At 42.0% G+C, this 24,353-nt stretch overlaps 1 protein-coding gene across 2 annotated transcripts; it reads right to left on the bottom strand.

Annotated features, from left to right (window-relative positions):
• Positions 1-444: 444 nt before the first annotated feature.
• On the bottom strand, positions 445-24,306 carry iah1 (isoamyl acetate hydrolyzing esterase 1 (putative)). 2 transcript variants are annotated; one of them, XM_073056893.1, is made up of 7 exons: positions 24,181-24,306; positions 12,650-12,702; positions 12,275-12,423; positions 9,668-9,829; positions 2,597-2,712; positions 1,213-1,397; positions 445-899 (listed from the first exon to the last, which is right to left on the bottom strand). In XM_073056893.1, exons 1-6 carry the CDS (start codon positions 24,238-24,240, stop codon positions 1,227-1,229), a joined length of 711 nt encoding a protein of 236 aa, XP_072912994.1. In that variant the 5' UTR covers positions 24,241-24,306; the 3' UTR covers positions 445-899; positions 1,213-1,226. The 2 variants fall into 2 exon arrangements, with proteins under 2 accessions (XP_072912994.1, XP_072912995.1); XM_073056894.1 differs by lacking the exon at positions 12,275-12,423 and having other exon boundaries at positions 24,181-24,304.
• Between the last annotated feature and the right edge of the window lie 47 nt (positions 24,307-24,353).

Genomic DNA, 24,353 nt, shown 5'->3' with positions numbered 1-24,353 from the left:
GATAAACTTTCAGTGATTGTGAAGTATTGGGTCAGTAACATGGACAGTGTACCAGGAGTCCAAATGTGTTTATTCTGGGCATTTGATGAATCTTCTTGATGGTAATCCTCAAAGCACAGCTGATGCTGAGGGATTTGTTTTCAAAAGGACAGCTGATCTTGTTCTGATACTTGTGATGTACTGTAGTTCACTCTGTTCATCACTGGCTTGAGATTCATTTTCAACCTCTTCTTTTGGTTATATCTCAGTAGTCAACCCACCCCTCTAAAATGTGTTGAAATGGCATCACTGAATGATAGTTTGGTATCAAAACTGTACAAACTTGAATGGAAATATGAACTCTAAAACCAAGGAAAAGCTTGCAGCAGCAATTCCACCCCCCCCCCCCCCATTTTGCTAAAAGTTCAAAACAGTGCAGGCAGCTAACAGAGGCACACCAGACTGTTTTGTTCTCAATTAACTACTATCAGTTTATTTTGATCATTTTGCAGATTTTAATAACATTTCTTGTCCCCTTTTCCAATAGTAACAAGAAGTACTTTAGATGAAAGCTTTATTTTTAAAACTTGAATTGTTTTAATCTTGATCAGAAAAATAATAACCTACTAGTGAATCCTACCTGGTTCACTTGTCCTTTTACTGGGTTTCGTTGGAATAAAGACAGAGACAGGTGTCCTCGAAACACAACTGTGTTAACTGATACACTTCAGTGAGGATGCCTGATATATTTCTTGTACTGGGCTCTATTAGTAAAACCAATGGCCAAAAGGATAGTCAAGCTGGTGCTGCTTCTTGGGTCTTTCAGTGTTACACAGTTTTGAGTTTTCACCAGTGTAGTCCGTGGAGTATTTGTTGTACTTCTGACGACACAGGCCATCCACCCCAATTACAGAAATGACCTTCCCTGTTGGGGACAAAAAGTTCATGTAATAGGAATAAGAAAATCTATAAGTTATTGCATACAAAAATGTTAGATATAGGAGGTAGAATTCATTTGGCTTGGATCTCTGAAACATACATCAATTGTCTAAATGACAGTTTTCCCTGTGTATATTATTTTCCCAATGCATACTGTAGTTCAATAGAATAATAATCCTAGGAATGACATTGTGTGGCCTTGTTTTAATAGCTCAGGCAATATGTTAACAAAATGAGATCTATTTCCTATTGGCTAACCTCTCATTGGATTAATGCAAAAAAGTATGTGGAAACCTTGCCTTGTTAAATTATAGCAATAGACTGGCTTGGCAGTTCAGGTGATCTATATCCCTCCAGCATGGGAAGATCATCGGCAGATTTTCTGTTCTCTTTTCCAGCATAGGCCACAAGTGTGTTTCAAGAAATCTGCTTCCTTTTTCTGATAAATGTAGTCCATCCAAAAGATAGGAGGAAAAGTCCTGTAATATAATTTTTTGAAAAAGAATCTTAAGTTAGCCTATCAGCACCCAACTAAATTGAATATGAAAGATTTATTCATAGATAAGATGGTCATGACAATCATTGCATCTGTTGACAAAACAAATGAAATGTTGGTGATGTAACCCTCGCAGCACTCTGAATGCAAATTGCTCAAGTAGACAGCTATGTGCACCCTTCACCTTTTTGTTATATTTTTAATACAATTGTTATCTTATTTGAGCTTACTATAATGATTAATACCTGTATTCTGTGATCAGTCAACTTTTTTGTATTGTTTTAGTGGCAGTGTTAGTGCATACACCATGAGAAACTGCAATACAGTCAGAATTTCATAGAAAGTAAAATTTCAACTAGTTAATGAGTATATATTGTTGCTGGCTGGTGATTGTACAGCAAGGTAGGTTCAAAAAATTTAGCAAGTGCAGTAAATAAAAACTGTATGCATGAAATCAACCTCAGTCATTGTAGTGTGGCTCAACAAACATGATTGCAAGCATCTCCACTGACACTGGCTATAATGGTCTTACCACATACACCTTTCTTTAAAAAATACGAAGAATCTTTTACGTGGAAACTATAGGAAAAGTGGCCTCATTTCTATCTGCTCTTCTCCCCCACCCCACAAATTCCACACCATACCTTCTAAAAAAACATATTTAAGGAATTAAGTGCTAACCTATTTAATGGACAGTGCACCTAACACAAATCCCCTCTCTCTGCCTCTTTATGAAGGTTGATTCTTTTGTCTGTTATTTATAATATAGCTGGGAAATGGAAAATGGTTTTACTATAATAGAGGGGCACAGTAGCACTCCACTGCTTTTTGTAAGAACGTTGGTACATTCTCCCAATGATTGCCTAGCACCTCTTGATTGCTCCAGTTTCCTGCCACATTCCAAAGACGTATGAATTAGTAGTTTAATTGGTCACATGGGCATCAGTGTAATTGAGCTGGAAGGATTTGTAACAGTGCTTTATCTCAAAATATAAAAACAAGGATGCAAAGAAAGTTGTCATCTGGAGTTTCTTTTCCTGAGAGATTGAATGCATAATACCCTTTAAATTCTGATTCTGAATGGAAATGACCAGAATGAATGTTAAGCATGAAGGATGTATTAAAAGCAAATGGTGTTAGATTCCTGTTCCTTCAGATTACAGATATCTTGTCTTTTCTTACCCCAATTTGCATCAAAGTCCAGAGATCAAGCACACCAGTTCCACATTCTGTTGCTACTTTGACACAAGCCTGAGCGTAGTCCTTGGTTACTGAATTGTATCTGTCCAATTTATTACCTGGTGAATACAGCAAGTAACAATTTAAGAAAAATATGCAAAAAAAAGTGATGGCCATTGTATTAAAATATGTATAAATTATTATCCTGGTCCCCTGAACAAAGTTGGTTGCAAACAGATTTGAATGTCAACTGTTCATGAATATTTTCAAGTCTTTTAGCTGTCAGTCAGTAGTGTAAGAGATGGTGACAGCAGGGCTTCAGTATATCATGAGAAAAGCAGGCAGCAAATGGGTCTTGGTGGCACTAACTTGCTCTGCTCTAGCTCTGCAATGGGCATGCACATGTGTAGGGCTTAGCAATAATTAGGGACATTTAGAATGGAATAATTTTCTAAGTACACAAACATCAATTTCATACAGTCACCACCATTTAAGTTTTGCAGAAGATGTTTTTCCATAAATGTTGGAAAATTCCTGTATAGTTAGAAGGGGAAAATTAATATTTCTACTTAGCTGTAAGTAACGATGCCCATTTTCCATCTCACTTTTCTTTGTTGATTGTACAAATGATGTGTAAACACCTCTGAAAATAGGACTTGAACTCAACTCGGAATCAAGCAATCACCTCAATAGCACTGATTTCCTAATTCACCCACAGATGCATATGACATGTCTTCACTATGTTCCCGAGTTTCAAGATTATGCAGAACTTTTAATGAAATACATAACTTCCACTAGCAGGAGGGCTGGCAATCAGATATAAAAATTGCAAACTCTAAAAGGATGAACGTAGTAACTTTTAAAGGAGAGCCTACCACTGAGAACTGCAGGACAATGAGATGAAAGAAAAATAAAATTCCAGTTTGTGGAACCATCTGGACAATACTTGCAAAGGATCTAGGACAGTAAAACACTCTGCTACAGACAGCTGTGGAGGTCAAGACCATGGGTCAAAAATTACATTCTGGCTAAAAAAAATCCTCCTTACCTTTGTTCTAAATGGCTGCCCTTCAATTTTGAGGATGTTCCCTCTAGTTCTGAACATCCTCAGCATAGGAGACATCCTCTCCATGTCCACTTGTATCTAGTTCTTTCAATATTCGGTAGGTTTCAATGAGATACCTCGCATTCTTCTAAATTCCAGTGAGTACAGGTTCAAAGTTGCCAAATGCTCCTTGTACGTTAACCCCTTCGTTCCCAGAATCATCCCTGTGAACCTCCTCTGGACTCTCTCCAATTACAACACATATTTTCTGAGATATGGGGCCCAAAACTCCAAATGCAGCCTGTCTAGTGTCTTATAAAGCCACAGTATTATCTCCTTGTTTTTATATTCTATTCCCCTTGAAATAAATGCCAACATTGCATTTGCCACTTTTATCACAGATTCAACATGTAAATTAACCTTTGGGGAGTCTTGCATGAGGACTCTTTGCACCTCTGACGTTTGAATTTTCTCCCCAATAGTCTGCACTTTTGTTCCTTTTACCAAAATGCATTATCATACATTTCCCAACACTGTATTCCATCTGCCACTTTTTTGCCCATTCTTTCCACTTGTCTAAGTTCTTCTGCAGTCGCATTGCTTCCTCAGCAGCATCTCTCCACCTACTTTGTATCATCTGCAAACTTTGCCACAAAGCCATCAACTTCTTTTATCTAAAATTCTAAATCATCGACAAGCAATGTGAAAAGTAGCGATCCCAATATTGACCCCTGAGGAACACCACTAGTCACTGGCAGCCAACCAGAAAAGGTCCCCTTTATTCTCACTTGCTGCCTCCTGCCTGACAGCTATTCTTTTATCCATGCTGGTACCTTTCCTGTAGTGCAGTCCCATGTGTGGCACCTTATCAAATGCCTTCTGAAAATCCAAGTAAATGACATCCACTGCCTCTCCTTTGTTCACCCTGCTTGTTACTTCCTCAAAGAATTCTAACAGATTTGTTAGGCAAGATTTCCCTTTACAGAAACCACGCTGACTTTGACTTATTATCTCATTAGTCTCCAAGTACCTTGAAACCTCATCCTTAATAACAGACTCCATCACTTCCCCAGCCACAGAGGTTAGGTTAACTGGCCTATAATTTCTTTGCCTTCCTGTCTTCTTAAAGAGTGGAGTGACATTTGCAATCTTCCAGTCCTCTGGGACCATGCCAGAATCAGTGATTATAGACAATAGGTGCAGAAGTAGACCATTCGGCCCTTCGAGCCTGCACCGCCAATCTGAGATCATGGCTGATCATCTACTATCAATACCCAGTTCCTGCCTTGTCCCCATATCCCTTGATTCCCCTATCCATAAGATACCTATCTAGCTCCCTCTTGAAAGCATCCAGAGAATTGGCCTCCACTGCCTTCTGAGGCAGTGCATTCCACACCCCCACAACTCTCTGGGAGAAGTTTTTCCTTAACTCTGTCCTGAATGACCTACCCCTTATTCTTAAACCATGCCCTCTGGTACTGGACTCTCCCAGCATCTGGAACATATTTCCTGCCTCTATCTTGTCCAATCCCTTAATAATCTTATATGTTGCAATCAGATCCCCTCTCAATCTCCTTAATTCTAGCGTGTACAAGCCCAGTCTCTCTAACCTCTCTGCGTAAGACAGTCCGGACATCCCAGGAATTAACCTCGTGAATCTACGCTGCACTTCCTCTACAGCCAGGATGTCCTTCCTTAACCCTGGAGACCAAAACTGTACACAATACTCCAGGTGTGGTCTCACCACGGCCCTGTACAAATGCAAAAGTATTTCCTTGCTCTTGTACTCAATTCCCTTTGTAATAAAGGCCAACATTCCATTAGCCTTCTTCACTGCCTGCTGCACTTGCTCATTCACCTTCAGTGACTGATGAACAAGGACTCCTAGATTTCTTTGTATTTCTCCCTTACCTAACTCTACACGGTTCAGATAATAATCTGCCTTCCTGTTCTTACTCCCAAAGTGGATAACCTCACACTTGTTCACATTAAACGTCATCTGCCCACTCAACCAGCCTATCCAAGTCACCCTGAATTCTCCTAACATCCTCATCACGCCACACTGCCACCCAGCTTAGTATCATCAGCAAACTTGCTGATGTTATTCTCAATGCCTTCATCTAAATCGTTGATGTTAATCGTAAACAGCTGTGGTCCCAATACCAAACCCTGTGGCACCCCACTAGTCACCACCTGCCATTCCGAGAAACACCCATTCACCGTTACCCTTTGCTTTCTATCTGCCAACCAGTTTTCTATCCATGTCAATATCTTCCCCCCAATGCCATGAGCTCTGATTTTACCCACCAATCTCCTTTGTGGGACATTATCAAATGCCTTCTGAAAATCGAGGTACACTACATCCACTGGATCTCCCTTGTCTAACTTCCTGGTTACATCCTCGAAAAACTCCAATAGATTAGTCAAGCATGATTTGCCCTTGGTAAATTCATGCTGGCTCAGCCCAATCCTATCACTGCTATCTAGATATGCCACTATTTCATCTTTAATAATGGACTCTAGCATCTTCCCCACTACTGATGTTAGGCTGACAGGACGATAGTTCTCTGTTTTCTCCCTTCCTCCCTCCTTTCTTAAAAAGTGGGATAACATTAGCCATTTTCCAATCCTCAGGAACTGATCCTGAATCTAAGGAACATTGGAAAATGATTACTAATGCATCCGCAATTTCCAGGGCCACCTCCTTTAATACCCTAGGATGCAGACCATCTGGACCTGGGGATTTGTTAGCCTTCAGTCCCATCAGTCTACTCATCCCCGTTTCCTTCCTAATGTCAATCTGTTTCATTTCCTCTGATACCCTATGTCCTTGGCCCAAGCTGTTTGAAAAAGCCACCTTGTAGGCGTTCAACAAATTCCCTCTCTTGTGATCTGACACCAACCTGATTTTCCCAATCCCCTTGCATATTGAAGCCCCCCCCCCCCCCATTACAGTTGTGACATTACCTTTATTACATGACCTTCCCAGATATCTTTGCAATCTCAACCCCACATCTTGGCTACTATTTTGAGGCCTATATATGATTCCCATAATTTTTTGACCTTGCAGTTTCTTAACTCCACCCACAAAGACTGGACATTCTCTGACCCTATGTTACCTCTTTCTAAAGATGTAATTCCATTTCTTACCAACAGAGCCACACCACTACTTAAGTCTTCCTGCCTGTCCTTTTGATGCAAAGTATATCCTTTGATATTAAGCTCCCAACTATGAACTTCCTTCAGCCATGATTCATTGACACACACAAAGACATACCAATTAATCTCTAACTGAGCCACGAGTTCATCTACCTTCTTCCGAATGACTCATGCATTTAAATATAACACCTTCAGTCCTGCATTCTTTGCCCTTTTGAATTTTGGCTCTGTGGTATAATTTAACTCTTTGCACTGTCTGCATTTGTATCCAATCATTGGCTTGTCCTTCCTTACATTCGTACTACATCCATCATCTACTTGGCTGGTGGATATGGAGCAGTTGGGCTGAATGGCCAGTTTCTGTGCTGTGTCTCTAATTCAAATGATAAAGGACAAAGTTCTTGGGACAATTAAAATAAGGGTGAGAGTTAATTGATATATCTAAGAGTTGGGGACGGGATAGAAGTAAATAAGGGAAGCAACTATCACGTAATTTCAAAAGTGATATTGAAAAAGGCCTTTTCAATGTCAACCTGGAAGGAATTGATATTGGAATGGGTAGTGAGATTGAGTGAGCAAGAAAGGTATAGCAGAAAAGAATAATCTCTGAATTCAGACAACAGATCAATGTCACAAAAAGGCCAGATGGCAGAAAGCAGAGTCTGCAGAAGGACCTGGACAGATTGGGAGAATGGGCAAAGAAGTGGCAGATGGAACATAGTGTAGGGAAGTGCAGTCATGCACTTTGATAGAAGGAATAAAGTCGTAGACTATTTTCTATTCAAAAGTCAAAGAGGTGCAAAGGGATTTGAGAGTCCTTGTGCAGGATTCCCTAAAAGTTAACTTGCAGGTTGAGTGTGTGGTGAGGAAGGCAAATGCAACATTAGCATTCATTTCAAGAGGACTAGAATATAAGAGCAAGGATGTAATGCTGAGGCTTTGTAAGGTAATGGTCAGACTGTATTTGGAGTACTGTAAGCAGATTTGGGTCCCTTATCTAAGAAAAGATGTGCTGGAATTGGAGAGGGTCCTGTGGAGGTTCACAAGAATGATTCTGGGGATGAAATGGTTAACATATGTGGAGTGTTTGATGACTCTGTGCCAGTAATCACTGGACTTTGGAAGCAGTGGGGGGCATGATTTCACTGAAACCTATCAAATATTGAAAAGAACAACACACACAAAAATGCTGGTGGAACACAGCAGGCCAGGCAGCATCTATAGGGAGAAGCACTGTCGACGTTTCGGGCCGAGACCCTTCGTCAGGACTAACTGAAAGGAAAGATAGTAAGAGAGTTGAAAGTAGTGTGGGGAGGGGGAAATGCAAATGATAGAAGACTGGAGGGGGTGGGATGAAGCTAAGAGCTGGAAAGGTGATTGGCGAAAGTGATACAGAGCTGGAGAAGGGAAAGGATCATGGGATGAGAGGCCTCAGGAGAAAGAAAAGGTGGGGGGGGGGGAGCACCAGAGGGAGATGGAGAACAGGCAAACAACTAAATATGTCAGGGATGGGGTAAGAAGGGGAGGAGGGGCATTAACAGAAGTTAGAGAAGTCAATGTTCATGCCATCAGGTTGGAGGCTACCCAGCCGGTATATAAGGTGTTGTTCCTCCAACCTGAGTTTGGATTCATTTTGACAATAGAGGGGGCCATGGATAGATATATCAGAATGGGAATGGGACGTGGAATTAAAATGTGTGGCCACTGGGAGATCCTGCTTTTTCTGGCGGACCGAGCGTAGGTGTTCAGCGAAACGGTCTTCCAGTCTGCGTCGGGTCTCACCAATATATAAAAGGCCACACCGGGAGCACCGGACGCAGTATACCACACCAGCCGACTCACAGGTGAAGTGTCGCCTCACCTGGAAGGACTGTCTGGGGCCCTGAATGGTGGTGAGGGAGGAAGTGTAAGGGCAGGTATAGCACTTGTTCCGTCTACAAGGATAAGTGCCAGGAGGGAAATCGGTGGGAAGGGATGGGGTCGGGGGGGGACAAGTGGACAAGGGAGTCGCGTAGGGAGCGATCCCTGCGAAAAGCAGAAGGGGGGAGGGGAAAATGTGTTTGGTAGTGGGATCCCGTTGGAGGTGGCGGAAGTTACGGAGAATTATACGTTGGACCTGGAGGCTGGTGGGGTGGTAGGTAAGGACAAGGGGAACCCTATCCCGAGTGGGGTGGCGGGTGGATGGGCTGAGGGCAGTTGTGCGGGAAATGGGAGAGATGCGTTTGAGATATATTGAAATATTGAAAAGCCTACGTTGAGTAGTATGTGGAGAGGATAGCATAGCCTCATAATAGAGGGCTGAGCATTTACAACAGAGATGAGAAAGAATTTCTTTAGCCAGAGGTTGGTGAATCTGTGGAATTCATGGCCACAAATGACTGTGGTGACCAAGTCATTTAGCATATTTAAAGCAGAGGCTGATAGGTTCTTGGTTAGTTAGAGAGTCAAACGTTATGGGAAGAAGGCAGGAGAATAGGGTCAAGAGGGATAATAAATCAGGCATGATGGAATGGCGGAGCAAATTCAATGGGCCAAGAAACTTAATTCTATTTAATTTCCCAGGTGCTATGGTGAGAATCCCTCATGGCTCGGGATCAACTGTCCACAACTTTTGCTGCCAGTCCAATAACCTAAACACTGTGCTACTGTATTCCTTACTAGATGAAGGAAAAATCTTACATAATATTCTAAATAGAACCCAAAGTAATAATTGCATGGTGGGAGTCTGCTGCAGGAGATTGAATCCACCTCTGCCTACCTCACTGTTCAGTAACAAAAAGATTCAAATCAAATCATTAGCCTGTAACTGACTCACAACTTATTAACTTGATTTGTTTTACTTAGATTCTGTGTACGAATATCAGGTTTACCCTTGGCAATGCATGCCTTTTCCCAGGTTGACTCATCCAGCGGAGGTGGGGTTATCAGAATCACCTTTTCTTCACAAATACCTACAGATTTCAGGTACTGAATTAAGTGTTTCAGGTTTTCGGCATATTCAGTCAGAGGAATGTGCTGCACCGGGTTGACATCTGGTCACAAATAAAAAGAATAAGTAATAAATTGGTGTGATAGTGAAGAAACAGAACACAAACTATTTAACAAAACACTCCCATTTCTGCCTCCAAACATTTGTAGCAAACAATCTGGAAAAAATCAGTTTTTGGAGCAGTAGGTCAGGGAAGGGAGGGGGAGGTGGTGATAAAGAATTACTGACGTTTTGGGTTGAAACTCAGTCAAAAGAGCTTTGAATGGAGAAACAAGATGGGCAGCATAAAAAGAATAGGCAGAGGTGATTTGGTAGACTGAAGAGGGTGAAAGATGTTGGGCAGCTTACATCAGGTGGGGCGTGGATGGATTTGGGAGACGCTAACAGGGGAATGATAGATGGAGGCAGGCAAAGTGGGGAAAAAGAGTATGATAGGCAGGTGGAGTGAGATGAGAGGAGGGGAGGGTGAAGGTTGTAGACATCTGCTGGAGGGAAGTAAGCCAAGAACACCCATGCTGGAATCTGATGGGTAAAGGAGGTGAATTGCAGAGTCACTTGAACCAGAACAAGTTTGGGTTGGGAGCAGGGAAGCCTGTGAGTGGGTGAGTGGAACTAGGAGGGGAGGAAGAACAAGTTGAATGATGGTGCGATGTTTGATAAGGGCACAAAAATGGGAGGACTGGAAGAGGATCACAAAGGTGGTGGGGGGGGGGGAGAGAAGTTAATGGAGGGACTGGTTACCCAATACATAAAAATTGAATGTTCATACTGGATTTTGATCCACAATGTCAATGATAACTTTATCACAGATGCTGCTCAACCTGCTGAGTTTGCAGTCTCTCATGTCTCCTATTAAAAGGAATTAAGGAATAAACTCCTTTACACTTTAATGAAATTTCATGTGAACACAGACATAGTCCCAAAATGGTAGTTGTTTCTGGTGCTGGACTACACATTGTAAACAACCTTTCAATAAGTACAGTATCATGAAATCTGATTACATGAAATATATGATGCAGAAGCAGTCCATTCATTCCAACTAGACTATGTCTGTATTTGTGATGCACTAGAATTCAATGCCATCTTTCATCTAAATCTATGATTGATGTTTTCCTCAATGTTTCTTCACTCTCCTTTTAAGCAAATGGTGAAGATGCCTTAAATAACTCTCTGTACTAGCAAGTTCCACATCCCCATGAAGCAACTTTCTTCTACTAGATTGCTTTTTATCTTGCAGCACTGACCTTCAAGTTACAATTCCCCACAAGTGAAAACTCTTTCTACATCCCACTCAATTAAGATCTTACACAAATTTAAACATTTATATTTGGCATTTCATTGGATTTATTTCCAAATCAGGTTTATTATCCCTGCCTTGTACGAGAAATTTGTTGTTCTGCACCAGCAGTACAGGGCAGACTTAAGATTACTACAAATTACAAAATAAATAATGCAAAAACGAAAGTGTTTATGGGTTTGTGGACTGTGCAGAAATCTGATAGCAGAGAGGAAAACACTTTCTGAATCAGAGCTTGGATCTTCAGGCTTCTTTGAGTCTTGAGACTCAGTTTACCCTTGAGTCCATTTTCCCAAGATTTATGTTACCTTCATTTGCAAACTGCTTTTATGAGGAAAAGGCAGGAGAATAGTGTTGAGAGAGAAGATGGATCAGCCATGATGAAATAGCAGAGCAGACTCGATGGGCCAAAGGCCTAATTCTGCTCCTATGTCTTATGCTTCTGCATTGATATTAAGAATCTGGATTAGGTTTGTCCTAAAATCTCATGTGTTTTTCTCCTTCCACTCAGCCACCATAGGCAATCTGCTTAATAAAAGCTTTCCTTTGTATCTAGTCAGAAAGGGTAGAAGAAAGCTATTCAGAATTATTTGGCCAAGAATTATTTGTTAAAAGGTGATCATTGACAAGCTCCTCATTATTATATTCAAACTAGCGAACTGATTAGTTTAAGAATACAGGTTGAGGATTTATAATATAGATACACCTTTATGACCAACATCCCTCACCTTTTCAGTTGTTTCCGATGACTCGCTTACTTCGGAAGATCCCAAAACCGATTTATGGTTGGTGGTAGAAAAGTTTAGCCATGAGCTTTTACAGTTGGATTTCAGCATCTTTGGCTGATTTTTTTTCCCTTCCTATATCCACTCTTCCTTTTACTGGGAACTCCAGCTCAGCTCTGATGTCAGTTGTACCCACATGGCTGTATACACTGTGTGCTGCAGGAGTCACTGCATCACCTTCTGGATTGACACTATAATGTTCACCTCCCTATGCCATAGTCTTGTGGTGAGCTCATCAGTGAGCATACTCATGCCCCTCTGAGAACAGCTGGCAGTGCAGCCAGAAAATTGGGCTTAGTGCCTTTCCTCAGGTGTGTTTCAGTTCAGATCTGTCCTTGGGGTGGTTTCAAAAGAGATAGACTTGATAAAAGCTTGTCAAAGCTGAGGTATTCCACGCAGTGCCTACCTTTCAAAGCAGAGTCATTAGCTCCAAAAAAAATTACAACAGCTGCAATGGTGCTTTGGTCAGGAGGTTGAGTAATAATCTTTGGCATAACAGTCAGAGCCCATCTCGTGTTATATCCTGATAAACCTCGATTCAACACATCGCACTTCCTACAAGAAAAGTGATCACAACTTTGCGATAAATTAAGAATAATTTTGTGTTGTCATGAAATCACGATGTGTTTTCATTCAGAGTATGGTCTTCCAGGATATACATTCTTAGAAATAATACAATTTGCTGGCCGGTTCTACCAGGTTTTAGTGTTAAAACTGCCATGACAACAAATCTGGCAACCCCAAAGAGAATACTGTAATAAGTGTTGATATTTTAACTCACCTAACAAGTCTGTTTGCAATTGCAGCACCCCATCCTCCATTCTCAAAGGATCCCTAGAGATAATGAGATTAGTCATTAATTAATCAAAAGATAGTTCAACTTTTTCTCTAAGTTTCTGCATCATAGTTTTGCCTTTATCTCAACTTGCATGACTAATCTTTGTCTCTTCCCTAGACTAATTTGTGAAATGGGAAACCCCATTTTATGGGGAGCTTTGTTTTTCTGCTGAAATAAGGATAGGCCAAGCTTCCAACTTATGACATAGTAAAATTCTGATAATCTGCTGTATTTTGGTTGAGAAATCTCACTGCTTTGGTATGTGTCTCAATAGACCTCCTACTCCCAACCTGCTTTCCTTCCACTGACCAGAGTTACATCTTCCACACTCCCTTTAGACTGCAAAATTCATTGTATCATCGTGACATCTTTAAAAAAAATATTTTAACTCATTTGGTGTTTTAATAGAATTAATTTTTGATAGTCTAGAAAAAAGTTCTAAGGGTATTGTGTTGTACTATTCGAATTTCACTTATAGTGGTAAAAATCAGATGTCATTCTAACTGGAATGACACTCCAAGCACCCAACAAAGTTCAACATAAAGTTATTATCAAAGTACAGTAATGTCACCATATACAACCCTGAGATTCTTTTTCCTTGTGGCCATAAATCCATCATAAAATAATAACCAGAATAGAATCAATGAAAGACCGCACCAACTTGGGTGTTGAACCAGTGTGCAAAAGACAACAAACTGTGCAAGTACAAAAAGAAAGAAATAATAATTAAATAAATAAACAATAAATATTGACAATATGAGATGAACAGCCCTGGAAAATAAGTCCATTTGTTGCAGTAACATTTCAGTGATGGGGCAAGTGGAGTTATCCTCTTCAGTTGAGGGGTAATAACCGTCCCTGAACCTGGTGGTGAGGGTCCTGAGGCTTCTATACATTCTTTTGTTTTATTTTTATACCACCCTTCTGTGTAAAAAAAAAACTTGCCTCACATATCTCCTTTGAACTTACTCCCGCTCACCTTAAGAGGACATCCTCTGCTGTTACACTCTTCAACCCCTGATAAAGCTGTCTGCTCTAACTATGTCTCTCATAATGAGATAAACTTACCGGGTATATCAGGTTTCCCCTGAGCCTCTGCTTCTCCAGAGAAAACAACCCAAGTTTCTGCAACTTCCCTTCTTACATGCTACTACACGTAGTGTGCTGGTAAACCTCTCCAGCACCCCTCTGAAGCTGCCACATCCTTCCTACAATCCGAATGTTGTTGAGTGCCGTTGAGCTGCCGTCAACTCATGGTGGCCCTATAAATAGTGTAGTTGTCCAAAGGGCTTTCATGTCAAAATACAGAAGTAGATTGCCAGGCTTTTCTTCCACACAGATACCGCTGCTGCCCAGGTTGGGTATGAACTCAAGACCAGTGCTGATGCCACTACACCACCAGCTGGCCCAAATCAAACAGTACCCCTATGTAAAATGATGACTACTAATAACACATCAAAGCACTCGAAAATTTGCGTATGCACCATTCCTGAGAAGCTCCCCACAGACACTGCCCTAATACATCAAAGCACACTCTAAAGGGATTCCCAACCTTTTATAATACCATTAAGCAAGGAGTCAGTGAATCCCAGGTTGGGAACCCCTGATCCAAAGACTGTTAATAATGAATAGAGAAGCTTCAAAAGTGTTCTGTTGTGATCCTTGGTTTATGCACCTACTTATCCAATGATCACACACTCGTCTTAAGTTCAGTCAATCACTAGAATTAGTTTAAGTGTTAATACTGCCTAATCTTTCCACCTATCATCCTATTTTTCTCCAAGATAGATAAAATGATAAATTTTAATGCATCACAGAGACTTGCCCTTTGTCATTTGGAACCCTTTTGATTTTGATCTCTCAACTAATTCTCAACTGCACTGTTGCAAATATTCGAAAGGGTGAAAAGGGAACTGGAACTACGGTAAGTGGGTCATTCTTGCAAACAGCTACTATATAAAAGACAAAATAGCCTTTTCCTGTTTTGCAAAACTAAATTCTGAATATGGGTAGATAATCTGAGCACACATGGTTAATACTTCTACTATTCTAGTTTGAGGCTATGCAGAATCCATCCCTTAGAGAATATGCAAAACTGAGGTGGACATGGTTGTAGTTGAAGAAGTGCTGATGAATTAGCCATCCTATCTTGGACAATATTTATCTATGCATCAACAGTTCCAAAAACACAATAACTGGATGCTATGGCAATGCTTTTTCTGGGAGTTTACCTTGCACAGGTTGTTGTGGGAATTGTGGAATATGATGTAAATACAAGTGTAACTTCCACCCCAATCTCATAGTTAACAGAAAATGAAAGTTCATGATTTTTTCATTGCTGAAACCATCCAATCAGCTGCCTCTACTTTCTTCATCCGTTTCCACACTTCCAAGCCAAACCCTCTTTCATATTCTTCCTTCATCCTTCTCTAGTTTCTCTATTAACTTTCTTGCTTCTTCTATTTCTTTATATCTGGAAGCCCTACTGACTGTTACCTTGGCTGCACTACCATTAACTTTCCCCATCCTTACTGATATAAAGTACAAACCTGCCTTTCAAAAGTGTTCCTTTCAATAATCTTTCTCACAAAAATAACTTTCCAAACCTTTTATCCTTGCAAATTACCATTCATTTAATTTCTCCAAAATCCACATCCACCTCCCCTGAGGCTTGAATCTCTTCATTTTTACATAAAACCCAGCCATAGCAATACGATGGTTGGCTGCCGATGATTAGTGGTGTTCCACACGTCTGATACTTTTCATGTTATATGTTAACCATCTGGATGATCCGTGGCCAAGCTTGCAGATGATACAAAGATAGGCGGAAGGCCAAATTGCGTTGAGGAAACAGGGAGTCTGCGGAAGGACTTGAAAAGATTAGGAGAATGGGTAGAGAAATAAGTGGCAGAGTAGGGAAGTGACAGTGTAGGGAAGTTTATAGTCATGTACTTCAGTAGAAGGAATAAAGGTGTAGACTATTTCCTAACTGGGGAGCAAATTCAGAAATTGGATATGTAGTGACTTGGGAGTCCTTCTGCAGGATCCCCTAAAGGTTAACTTCCAAGTGGAGTTGGTGGTAAGGAAGGCAGATGCAAATTCATTTCCAGAGGATTAGAATGTGAAAGCAAGGATGTAATGCAGAGACTTTATACGGTATTGGTCAGACTATATTTGGACTGATGTGAACATTTTTGAGCCCCACTGCTAAGGAAGAATGCACTGGCATTGGGGAGCTCCTGAGAAGGTGTGGGAGAATGATCCCAGGAAAGGGTTAACATGAGGAATGCTTGATGGCTCTGGGCCTCTACTTGCTGGAGTTTAGAAGAATGAGGGGGTAAACTCATTGAAATCTGCCAAATATGGAAGGCCTAGACATTGGAAGAGTCTAGGTTCTAAGGGTCTCGGAATAGGTTCTCTCTTTAAAACAGAGGTGAGGAGGTATTTCTTTAGCAAGAGGGTGGTGAATCTGCCAAGTCATTGGGTATTTCAAACGGAGGTTCTTGATTAGTAAGGGCATCAAAAGGTAATGGGGAGAAAGCAGGAGAATGGGGTTGAGAGAAAAGAAATCAGCCATGACCTGAGCAGAGCCAAATGTCCTAATTCTGCTCATGTCTTATGATTTTAACAAAAACTGCATATGAGCTCTTTCTGCAAAAAAAGGGTAGATTATTTCTTCTCCACTTCTTTATCACCTTGGTTATCTACGCCATTCTCTGTTATTAACCAGTTTAATGGTATTGCCTCTCAATTGTTTCTACTTTTATATATTTGAACACAGAGGAAACAATAGCTTTTCTTAGACACTGCACTTTCACTACAGAATCCCTTAGGAATGATTCTGACCATACATACTTTCACCGTTCACAAACAAGATAAATTCTACAGATACTGGAAATCTAAGCAACACACACAAGATGCTGGAGGAACTCAGCAGGCCGGGCAGCATCTATGGAAAAGAATAAACAGTTAACATTTCAGGTCAAGACCCTTCATCAGGACTGGAGAAAAATGATGAGAAGTCAGAGTAAGAAGGTGGGGGGAGAGGAGGAAGTAGTACAAGGTGGTAGGTGAAGCCAGGAGAGGGGTAAGGGTGAAGTAAAGAGCTGGAAAGCTGATTGGGGAAAGAAATACAGGGCTGGAGAAGGGGGAATCTGATTGGGGAGGACAGAAGGCCATGGAAGAAAGGGAAGGGGGTGGAGAACCAGAGGGAGTTGAATTGAATTGACTTTATTACTTATATTCTTCATATACATGGAGTAAAAATCTTTATGTTACGTCTCTGTCTAAATGTGCAATTTATAGTAATTTATAATCAATAATATGTACAAAGGACAGTCAATATAACATAGAAATACAATTATATCAGTAGGAATTAATGGCCTGGTGGAAGAAGCTGTCATGGAGTCCGTTGGTCCTGGCTTTTATGCTGTGGTATCATTTCCCAGATGGTAGCAGCTGGAACAGTTTGTGGTTGGGGTGACTCGGGTCCCCAATGATCCTGCGGGCCCTTTTTACACACCTGTCTTTACAAATGTCCTGAATAGTGGGAAGTTCACATCTACAGATGTGCTGGGCTGTCCACACCACTCTCTGCAGAGTCCTGCGACTGAGGGAAGTACAGTTCCCATACCAGGCAGTGACGCAGTCAGTCAGGATGCTCTCCCTTTAGAAAGATCTTAGGATTTAGGGGCTCATTTCAAACTTCTTTAAACGTCTGAGGTGAAAGAGGCGCAGGTAGGGAATTGATAGGCAGGTAAGGAATTGCTCGAGGAATATAAAGAATGTAAAAGGAAACTTAAGAAAGAGATTAGAAAAGCTAAAAGAAGTTACGAGTTTGGTTTGGCAAATAAGGTGGAAGTAAATCCGAAAGGCTTCTACAGTTATATTAAAAGCAAGAGGATAGTGAGGGATAAAATTGGTCCCTTAGAGAATCAGGGTGGTCAGCTATGTGTGGAGCCGAGGGAGATGGGAGAGATTTTGAACGATTTCTTCTCTTCGGTATTCACTAAGGAGAAGGATATTGAATGGTGTAAGGTGTGGGAAACAAGTAAGGAAGTTATGGAACCTATGACAATTAAAGAGGTGGAAGTACTGGCGCTTTTAAGAAATTTAAAAGTGGATAAATCTCCGGGTCCTGACCGGATATTCCCCAGGACCTTGAGGGAAGTTTGTGTAGAGATAGCAGGAGCTCTGACGGAGATCTTTCAGATGTCATTAGAAACGGGGATTGTGCCGGAGGATTGGCGTATTGCTCATGTGGTTCCATTGTTTAAAAAGGGTTCTAGAAGTAAGCCTGGCAATTATAGACCTGTCAGTTTGACATCAGTGGTGGGTAAATTAATGGAAAGTATTCTTAGAGATAGTATTTATAATTATCTGGATAGACAGGATCTGATTAGGAATAGCCAGCATGGATTTGTGCGTGGAAGGTCATGTTTGACAAACCTTATTGAATTTTTTGAAGTAGTTACGAGGAATGTTGACGAGGGTAAGGCAGTGGATGTAGTCTATATGGACTTCAGCAAGGCCTTTGACAAAGTTCCACATGGAAGGTTAGTTAAGAAGGTTCAGTTGTTAGGTATTAATGCTGGAGTAATAAAATGGATTCAACAGTGGCTAGATGGGAGATGCCAAAGAGTAGTGGTGGATAATTGTTTATCGGGGTGGAGGCCGGTGACTAGCGGGGTGCCTCAGGGATCTGTTTTGGGCCCAATGTTGTTTGTAATATACATAAATGATCTGGATGATGGGGTGGTAAATTGGATTAGTAAGTATGCTGATGATACTAAGGTAGGAGGTGTTGTGGATAATGAGGTGGGTTTTCAAAGCTTGCAGGGAGATTTATGCCGGTTAGAAGAATGGGCTGAACGTTGGCAGATGGAGTTTAATGCTGAGAAGTGTGAGGTTCTACATTTTGGCAGGAATAATCCAAATAGAACATACAGGGTAAATGGTAGGGCATTGAGGAATGCAGTGGAACAGAGAGATCTAGGAATAACAGTGCATAGTTCCCTGAAGGTGGAGTCTCATGTAGATAGGGTGGTGAAGAAGGCTTTTGGAACGCTGGCCTTTATAAATCAGAGCATTGAGTACAGAAGTTGGGATGTAATGTTAAAATTGTACAAGGCATTGGTAAGGCCAAATTTGGAATATTGTGTACAGTTCTGGTCACCGAATTATAGGAAAGATATCAATAAATTAGAGAGAGTGCAGAGACGATTTACTAGGATGTTACCTGGGTTTCAGCACTTAAGTTACAGAGAAAGGTTGAACAAGTTAGGTCTCTGTTCATTGGAGCGTAGAAGGTTGAGGGGGGATTTGATCGAGGTATTTAAGATGTTGAGAGGGATAGATAGAGTTGACGTGAATAGACTGTTTCCATTGGGAGTAGGGGAGATTCAAACGAGAGGACATGATTTGAGAGTTAGGGGGCAAAAGTTTAAGGGAAACACGAGGGGGTATTTCTTTACTCAGAGAGTGATAGCTGTGTGGAATGAGCTTCCTGTAGAAGTAGTAGAGGCCAGTTCAGTTGTGTCATTTAAGGTAAAATTGGATAGGTATATGGATAGGAAAGGAGTGGAGGGTTATGGGCTGAGTGCGGGTAGGTGGGACTAGGTGAGATTAAGAGTTCGGCACGGACTAGGAGGGCCGGAATGGCCTGTTTCCGTGCTGTGATTGTTATATGGTTATATGGTAAGGGGATGAGGCGAGAGGGGGAATGGGAATGGGAAATGGGAAATGGTTGGTGGGGGAGGGGGGATCATTACCGGAAGTCTGAGAAATCGATGTTCATGCCATCAAGTTGGAGGCTATCCAGATAGAAAATATGGTGTTGCTCCTCCAACCTGAGTGAGCCCTATTTGTGGCAGTAGAGGAGGCCATGGACTGACAAGTGGGAATGGGAAATAGAATTAAAATGGATGGCCACTGGGAGATCCTGTTTTTTCTGATGGACAGAGCATAGGTGCTCAACAAAGTGGTCTCCTGGTATATGTTAGGTCTCACCAATATACAGGAGGCTGCACAGGATACAGGAGATGACCCCAACAGACTCACTGTTCACATCTAACCCAGATAAACGTGAAGTGTTACACCTTGATAGGGCAAATGACAGGAGAAAGTGCACTGTTAAGGGCAAAATCCTTAACTGTGTTGCTGAGCAGAAAGCCACATAGGTTGATAAGGTGGTAAAGAAGGCTTATGAAATGCCTGCTTTTTTTTAGTTGAGATAGAGGTTATGTTGCAACTTCATAAAACTCTGGTTAGGCCACATCTGGAGTACTGCGTACAGTTTTGGCCATCCCACTATGAGAAGGATGCTGAGTCTTCGGAGAGTGCAAAAGAGGTTTACCAGGCTGCCTGGTGTGGTGGTGGAGGCAAATACATCAGAAGCTGTTGGGTAGACACATGATGTAAGGAGGATGGAGGGATATGGACATGGTGTAAGGAGGAGGGATTAGTGTTTGGGTGTTTTTGATTTGCTTTTTAGGTGGTTTGGCACAACACTGTGAGTCGATTGGCCTGTACTGCTCTATCCTCAATCTCAGATCAAAATGGTGTTGCCACACATTAGTTCAATGCTGAATAAAGCTTGCAACTCCTTATTCCTTCTATGATAAAGCCAGTTATTTCCATGTCCATAACATAACTGGTCTCTTCCCTAACCATTCACCTGTTGTTAACCCTCCTCTGTACCTCTGCCAGCTTCAGATTTAATCACTTCAATACTGTTCTACTTGTCTTTGTATTTCAAGGCTACATAAAGCTCAGTTTATTCCCCATTACAAAATTGCTGTTTGTATCCTGTTTTGGGGGCATTTGGGGCAGAATCCGACATTTGTAGTTGACAATTTCAATAAATAAGCTTCTTAAATAAATATTACACAGTGAAAAAGTGCCGATTATGTTAAATAGAACTGTTTTATTGAATTCATCCTTTGGTTGATAATCACTCACCTTTCATAAGACATAGCAGCAGAATTAGGCCATCTTGCCCATCGAGTCTGCTTCGCCATTCAATCATGGCTGATACTTTCTTTTTCTCCTCCTCAACCCCAGTTCCCAGGCTTTTCCCCATAACTATTGATGCCATTTCCAATCAAGAACCTATCAATCTTTGCCTTAAATACACCCATCGACCTGGCCTCCACAGCAGCACATGGCGACAAATTCCACAAATTCATTACCCTTTGGCTAAAGAAATGTCTCCACATCTCTGTTTTGAAAAGGTGCCCCTCTATCCTGAGGCTGTGCCTTCTTGTCTTAGACTCTCTCACCATGGGAAACATCATTTCCACATCTACCCTGTCCAGGCCTTTCAACAAGAACCCCACTCATCCTTCTAAATTCCAGCGAGTACAGACCCAGAGCCATCAAAAGCTCCTCGTATGATAACCCTTTCAATCCTGGAATCATCCTTGTGAACCTCCTCTGGACCCTCTCCAACACCAGCACATCTTTTCTAAGATGAGGAGCCCAAAACTGTTCACAGTACTCAAGTTGAGACCTCACCAGTGCCTTATAAAGCCTCAACATCACATCCTTGCTCATATATTCTAGACCTCTTAAAATGAATACTAACATTGCATTTGCCTTCCTCACCACCAACTCAACCTGCAAGTTAACCTTTAGGGCATTCTGCTCAAGGACTCCCAAGTCCCTTTGCATCAAAGATTTTAGGATTTTCTCCCCATTTAGAAAATATTCCTCACATTTATTTCTACTACCAAAGTGCATGGCCATTCATTTTTCAACATTATATTTCATTTGCAACTTTCTTGCCCATTCTCCTAATCTAAGTCCTTTACTCAACACTACCTGCCTCTCCACCAATCTTCATATCATCTGCAAACCTGACAACAAAGCCATCTATTCCATCATCCAAATTATTTATATATAGCATACAAAGAAGTGGTCCCAACACTGACCCCTGCGGAACACCACTAGTCACTGGCAGCCAACCAGACAAGGATCCTTTTATTCCCACTCACTGCTTCCTACCAATTCGCCAATGCTCTGACCATGCCAGTAACTTTCCTCTAATACCATGGGCTCTTAACCTGGTAAGCAGCCGCATGTGTGGCACCTTGTCAAAGGCTTTCTGAAAGTCCAAATATACAACATCCACTACATCCCCTTTATCTATCCTACTTGTAATCTCCTCAAAGAATTCCAACAGGTCCGTCAGGCAGGATTTTCCCTGAAGGAAACCATGCTGACTTTGTACTATCTTGTCCTTCCATCACCTCATCCTTAACAATTGACTCCAACATCTTCCCAACCACTGAGGTCAGGCTAACTGGTCTATAATTTCCTTTCTGCTGCCTTCCTTCTTTCTTGAAGAGTGGAGTGACATTTGCAATTTCCAGTCCTCTGGAACCATGCCAGAATCCAATGATGTTTGAAAGATCATTTCTAATGCCACCACAATCTCTAACGCTACCTCTTTCAGAACCCTAGGATGCAGTTCATCTGGTCAGGGTGAATTATGTACCTTTAGGTCTTTTAGCTTTCTCAGTACCTTCTCTCTTGTAACAGTAACTGCACCCACTTCTCTTTCTTCACACACTACAACATCAGGCATACTGCTAGTGTCTTCCACAGTGAAGCCTGATGCAAAATACTCATTTAGTTCACCAGCCATCTCCTTGTTCCCCGTTATTATTTCTCCAGCCTTATTTTCTAGCAGTCCTATGTCCACTCTCATGTCTTTTATTTTTAACATACTTGAAAAAACTTTTACTATCCACTGTGATATTATTTGCTAGCTTGCTTTCATATTTCATCTTTTCCCTTCTAATGATTTTTAGTTGCTCTCTAGGTTTTTAAACACTTCCCAATCCTCTACCTTCCCACTATTTTTTGCTTTATTGTATACCCTTTCTTTTGCTTTTACAATAGCTTTGACTTCCCTTGTCAGCCATGATTATACTTTTTACCATTGGAATATTTCTTCAATTTTGTAATACACATATCCTGCACCTTTCTCATTTTCCCCAGAAACACAAGCCATTGCTGCTCTGGGACATCCCTGCCAGCAGCTCGTGACTCTTCTGGCTTTGAAGCCCAGTTTAATCGTCCTATTGCCGAACCTCTGGCTTCATCTGAGGCTACATCCACACTACGCCGGATAAATCCGTAACCGAAGCTTTTTCTCGTCGTTTTTACCCTCCGTCCACACTAAAACGGCGTTTTCATCCCCCGAAACCGGAGCTTTTCAGAAACGCTTTCCAGGGTGGGTACTTTTCAAAACGCTGCTCGGGCAGATCAGTGTAGACGGGGTAACCGGAGACTTCTGAAAACGCGGTCAGACGGCAACGCGCTACTTGTTTTCTTGAACGCAACCTAACAATTTCAGAACAGACGGCAGAGACTGAAGCCAGAAGTGTTAGAAATGTACTCACCAAATACTTTGACCCATAACTTACTGAATAAATAAGTTTGCCCTGTTTTCTGTCCTTGCTCGTATGAAGGTGGTTTACCTATTTATGCAAGTACTTCTCTGACAATAGATGTGTAACAGCCTAATGTAACATTGTATGGAAATACAACACTGACGCAGGCATGTTTTATACATTTAACAAGGTGCTTTATTAATGCAACAGTTAGTCAGTTTTTCAGTGTTCGTCGTCAGCCGGGTCAATCTGTCCGTGAACTCCGTCGGTTGCCGCCGTACGCTCCAGTATTTGTTTTTTTTTAGTTTTAAGTTCTCCTACGCGAGAGCCAACAGCTGTCCGTCGTTTTAAGTTTTTCTAGTCTGTAACTACACAAACTACAGCCAGACTCCACACCAAACACGTCGCTCGTTTCCGGTAGATGTGTCCCGCGCATGCGCACGAGGCGGAGAGTGGCCGGAGTCTCCGTTTCAGTGTGGATGGAGATATTTCCAAAAATGCTGAGTGTGGACGCCTATCGTTTTTACTCGAAACCGGCGTTTTCAAAATTATCCGGTCTAGTGTGGATGTAGCCCGAGATCATTTCCCACACCTGTATGACCATTAAACCCTCTCCGAAAGCGAATTATTCCACTATCTCCCAAATGCCCCTCCCAGTAACAGGTGGAATTCATCCTGCCAGGAGCGGCAAATACGCTGGCAGCTCCAGAGCTGGGTGCAAACCGTCTGCTGGAGAAACTCAGCGAATCTCCGCGGGCCAAGATGCTGCTGACCAGTTGAGCTTCTCCAGTAGTGTTTCTCCTGATTTTAGCATCTGTTCTCTCTCTGTCTCCTCGAAGGAGGTAGATACGGCCACTCCCACTAACATGTCTCACCACTCAGTACCTGGCTGCTGCCTTTACACTACCCTGGGGCTTGGCGCCGACCTCTACACCCAGACCAAGATTTGCCGGCTACAGGCAGGTTGGCGTCGCCAGCTCTCCACCCCCACCCCCAAACTCCGGGCCCTTTGCCCAACACTGCCTACCCGCACACACGCTCCCAAGCTCCACGAAAGTCTGCCCTTGCCTTTCCTACCTGAGTGATGGAGTCTCCAAACAAGATGAGCCGCGGCCAGACCAGCCCGCCAGCAGCCATGGCCTTCCGCCGTCTCCTCGCCCAACGCCGCGATCACCGAGTCAACACCGCCATCAGCAGGGCGAGCCCCGAACTGCAAGCAAGGTGCCAGCCCGAACACCCCCAGGGCTATT

Source organism: Hemitrygon akajei, chromosome 9 (assembly GCF_048418815.1).
Source record: "Hemitrygon akajei chromosome 9, sHemAka1.3, whole genome shotgun sequence".
NCBI classification, from domain to species: domain Eukaryota; kingdom Metazoa; phylum Chordata; class Chondrichthyes; order Myliobatiformes; family Dasyatidae; genus Hemitrygon; species Hemitrygon akajei.
This window is presented reverse-complemented; position numbering and strand designations above follow the sequence as displayed.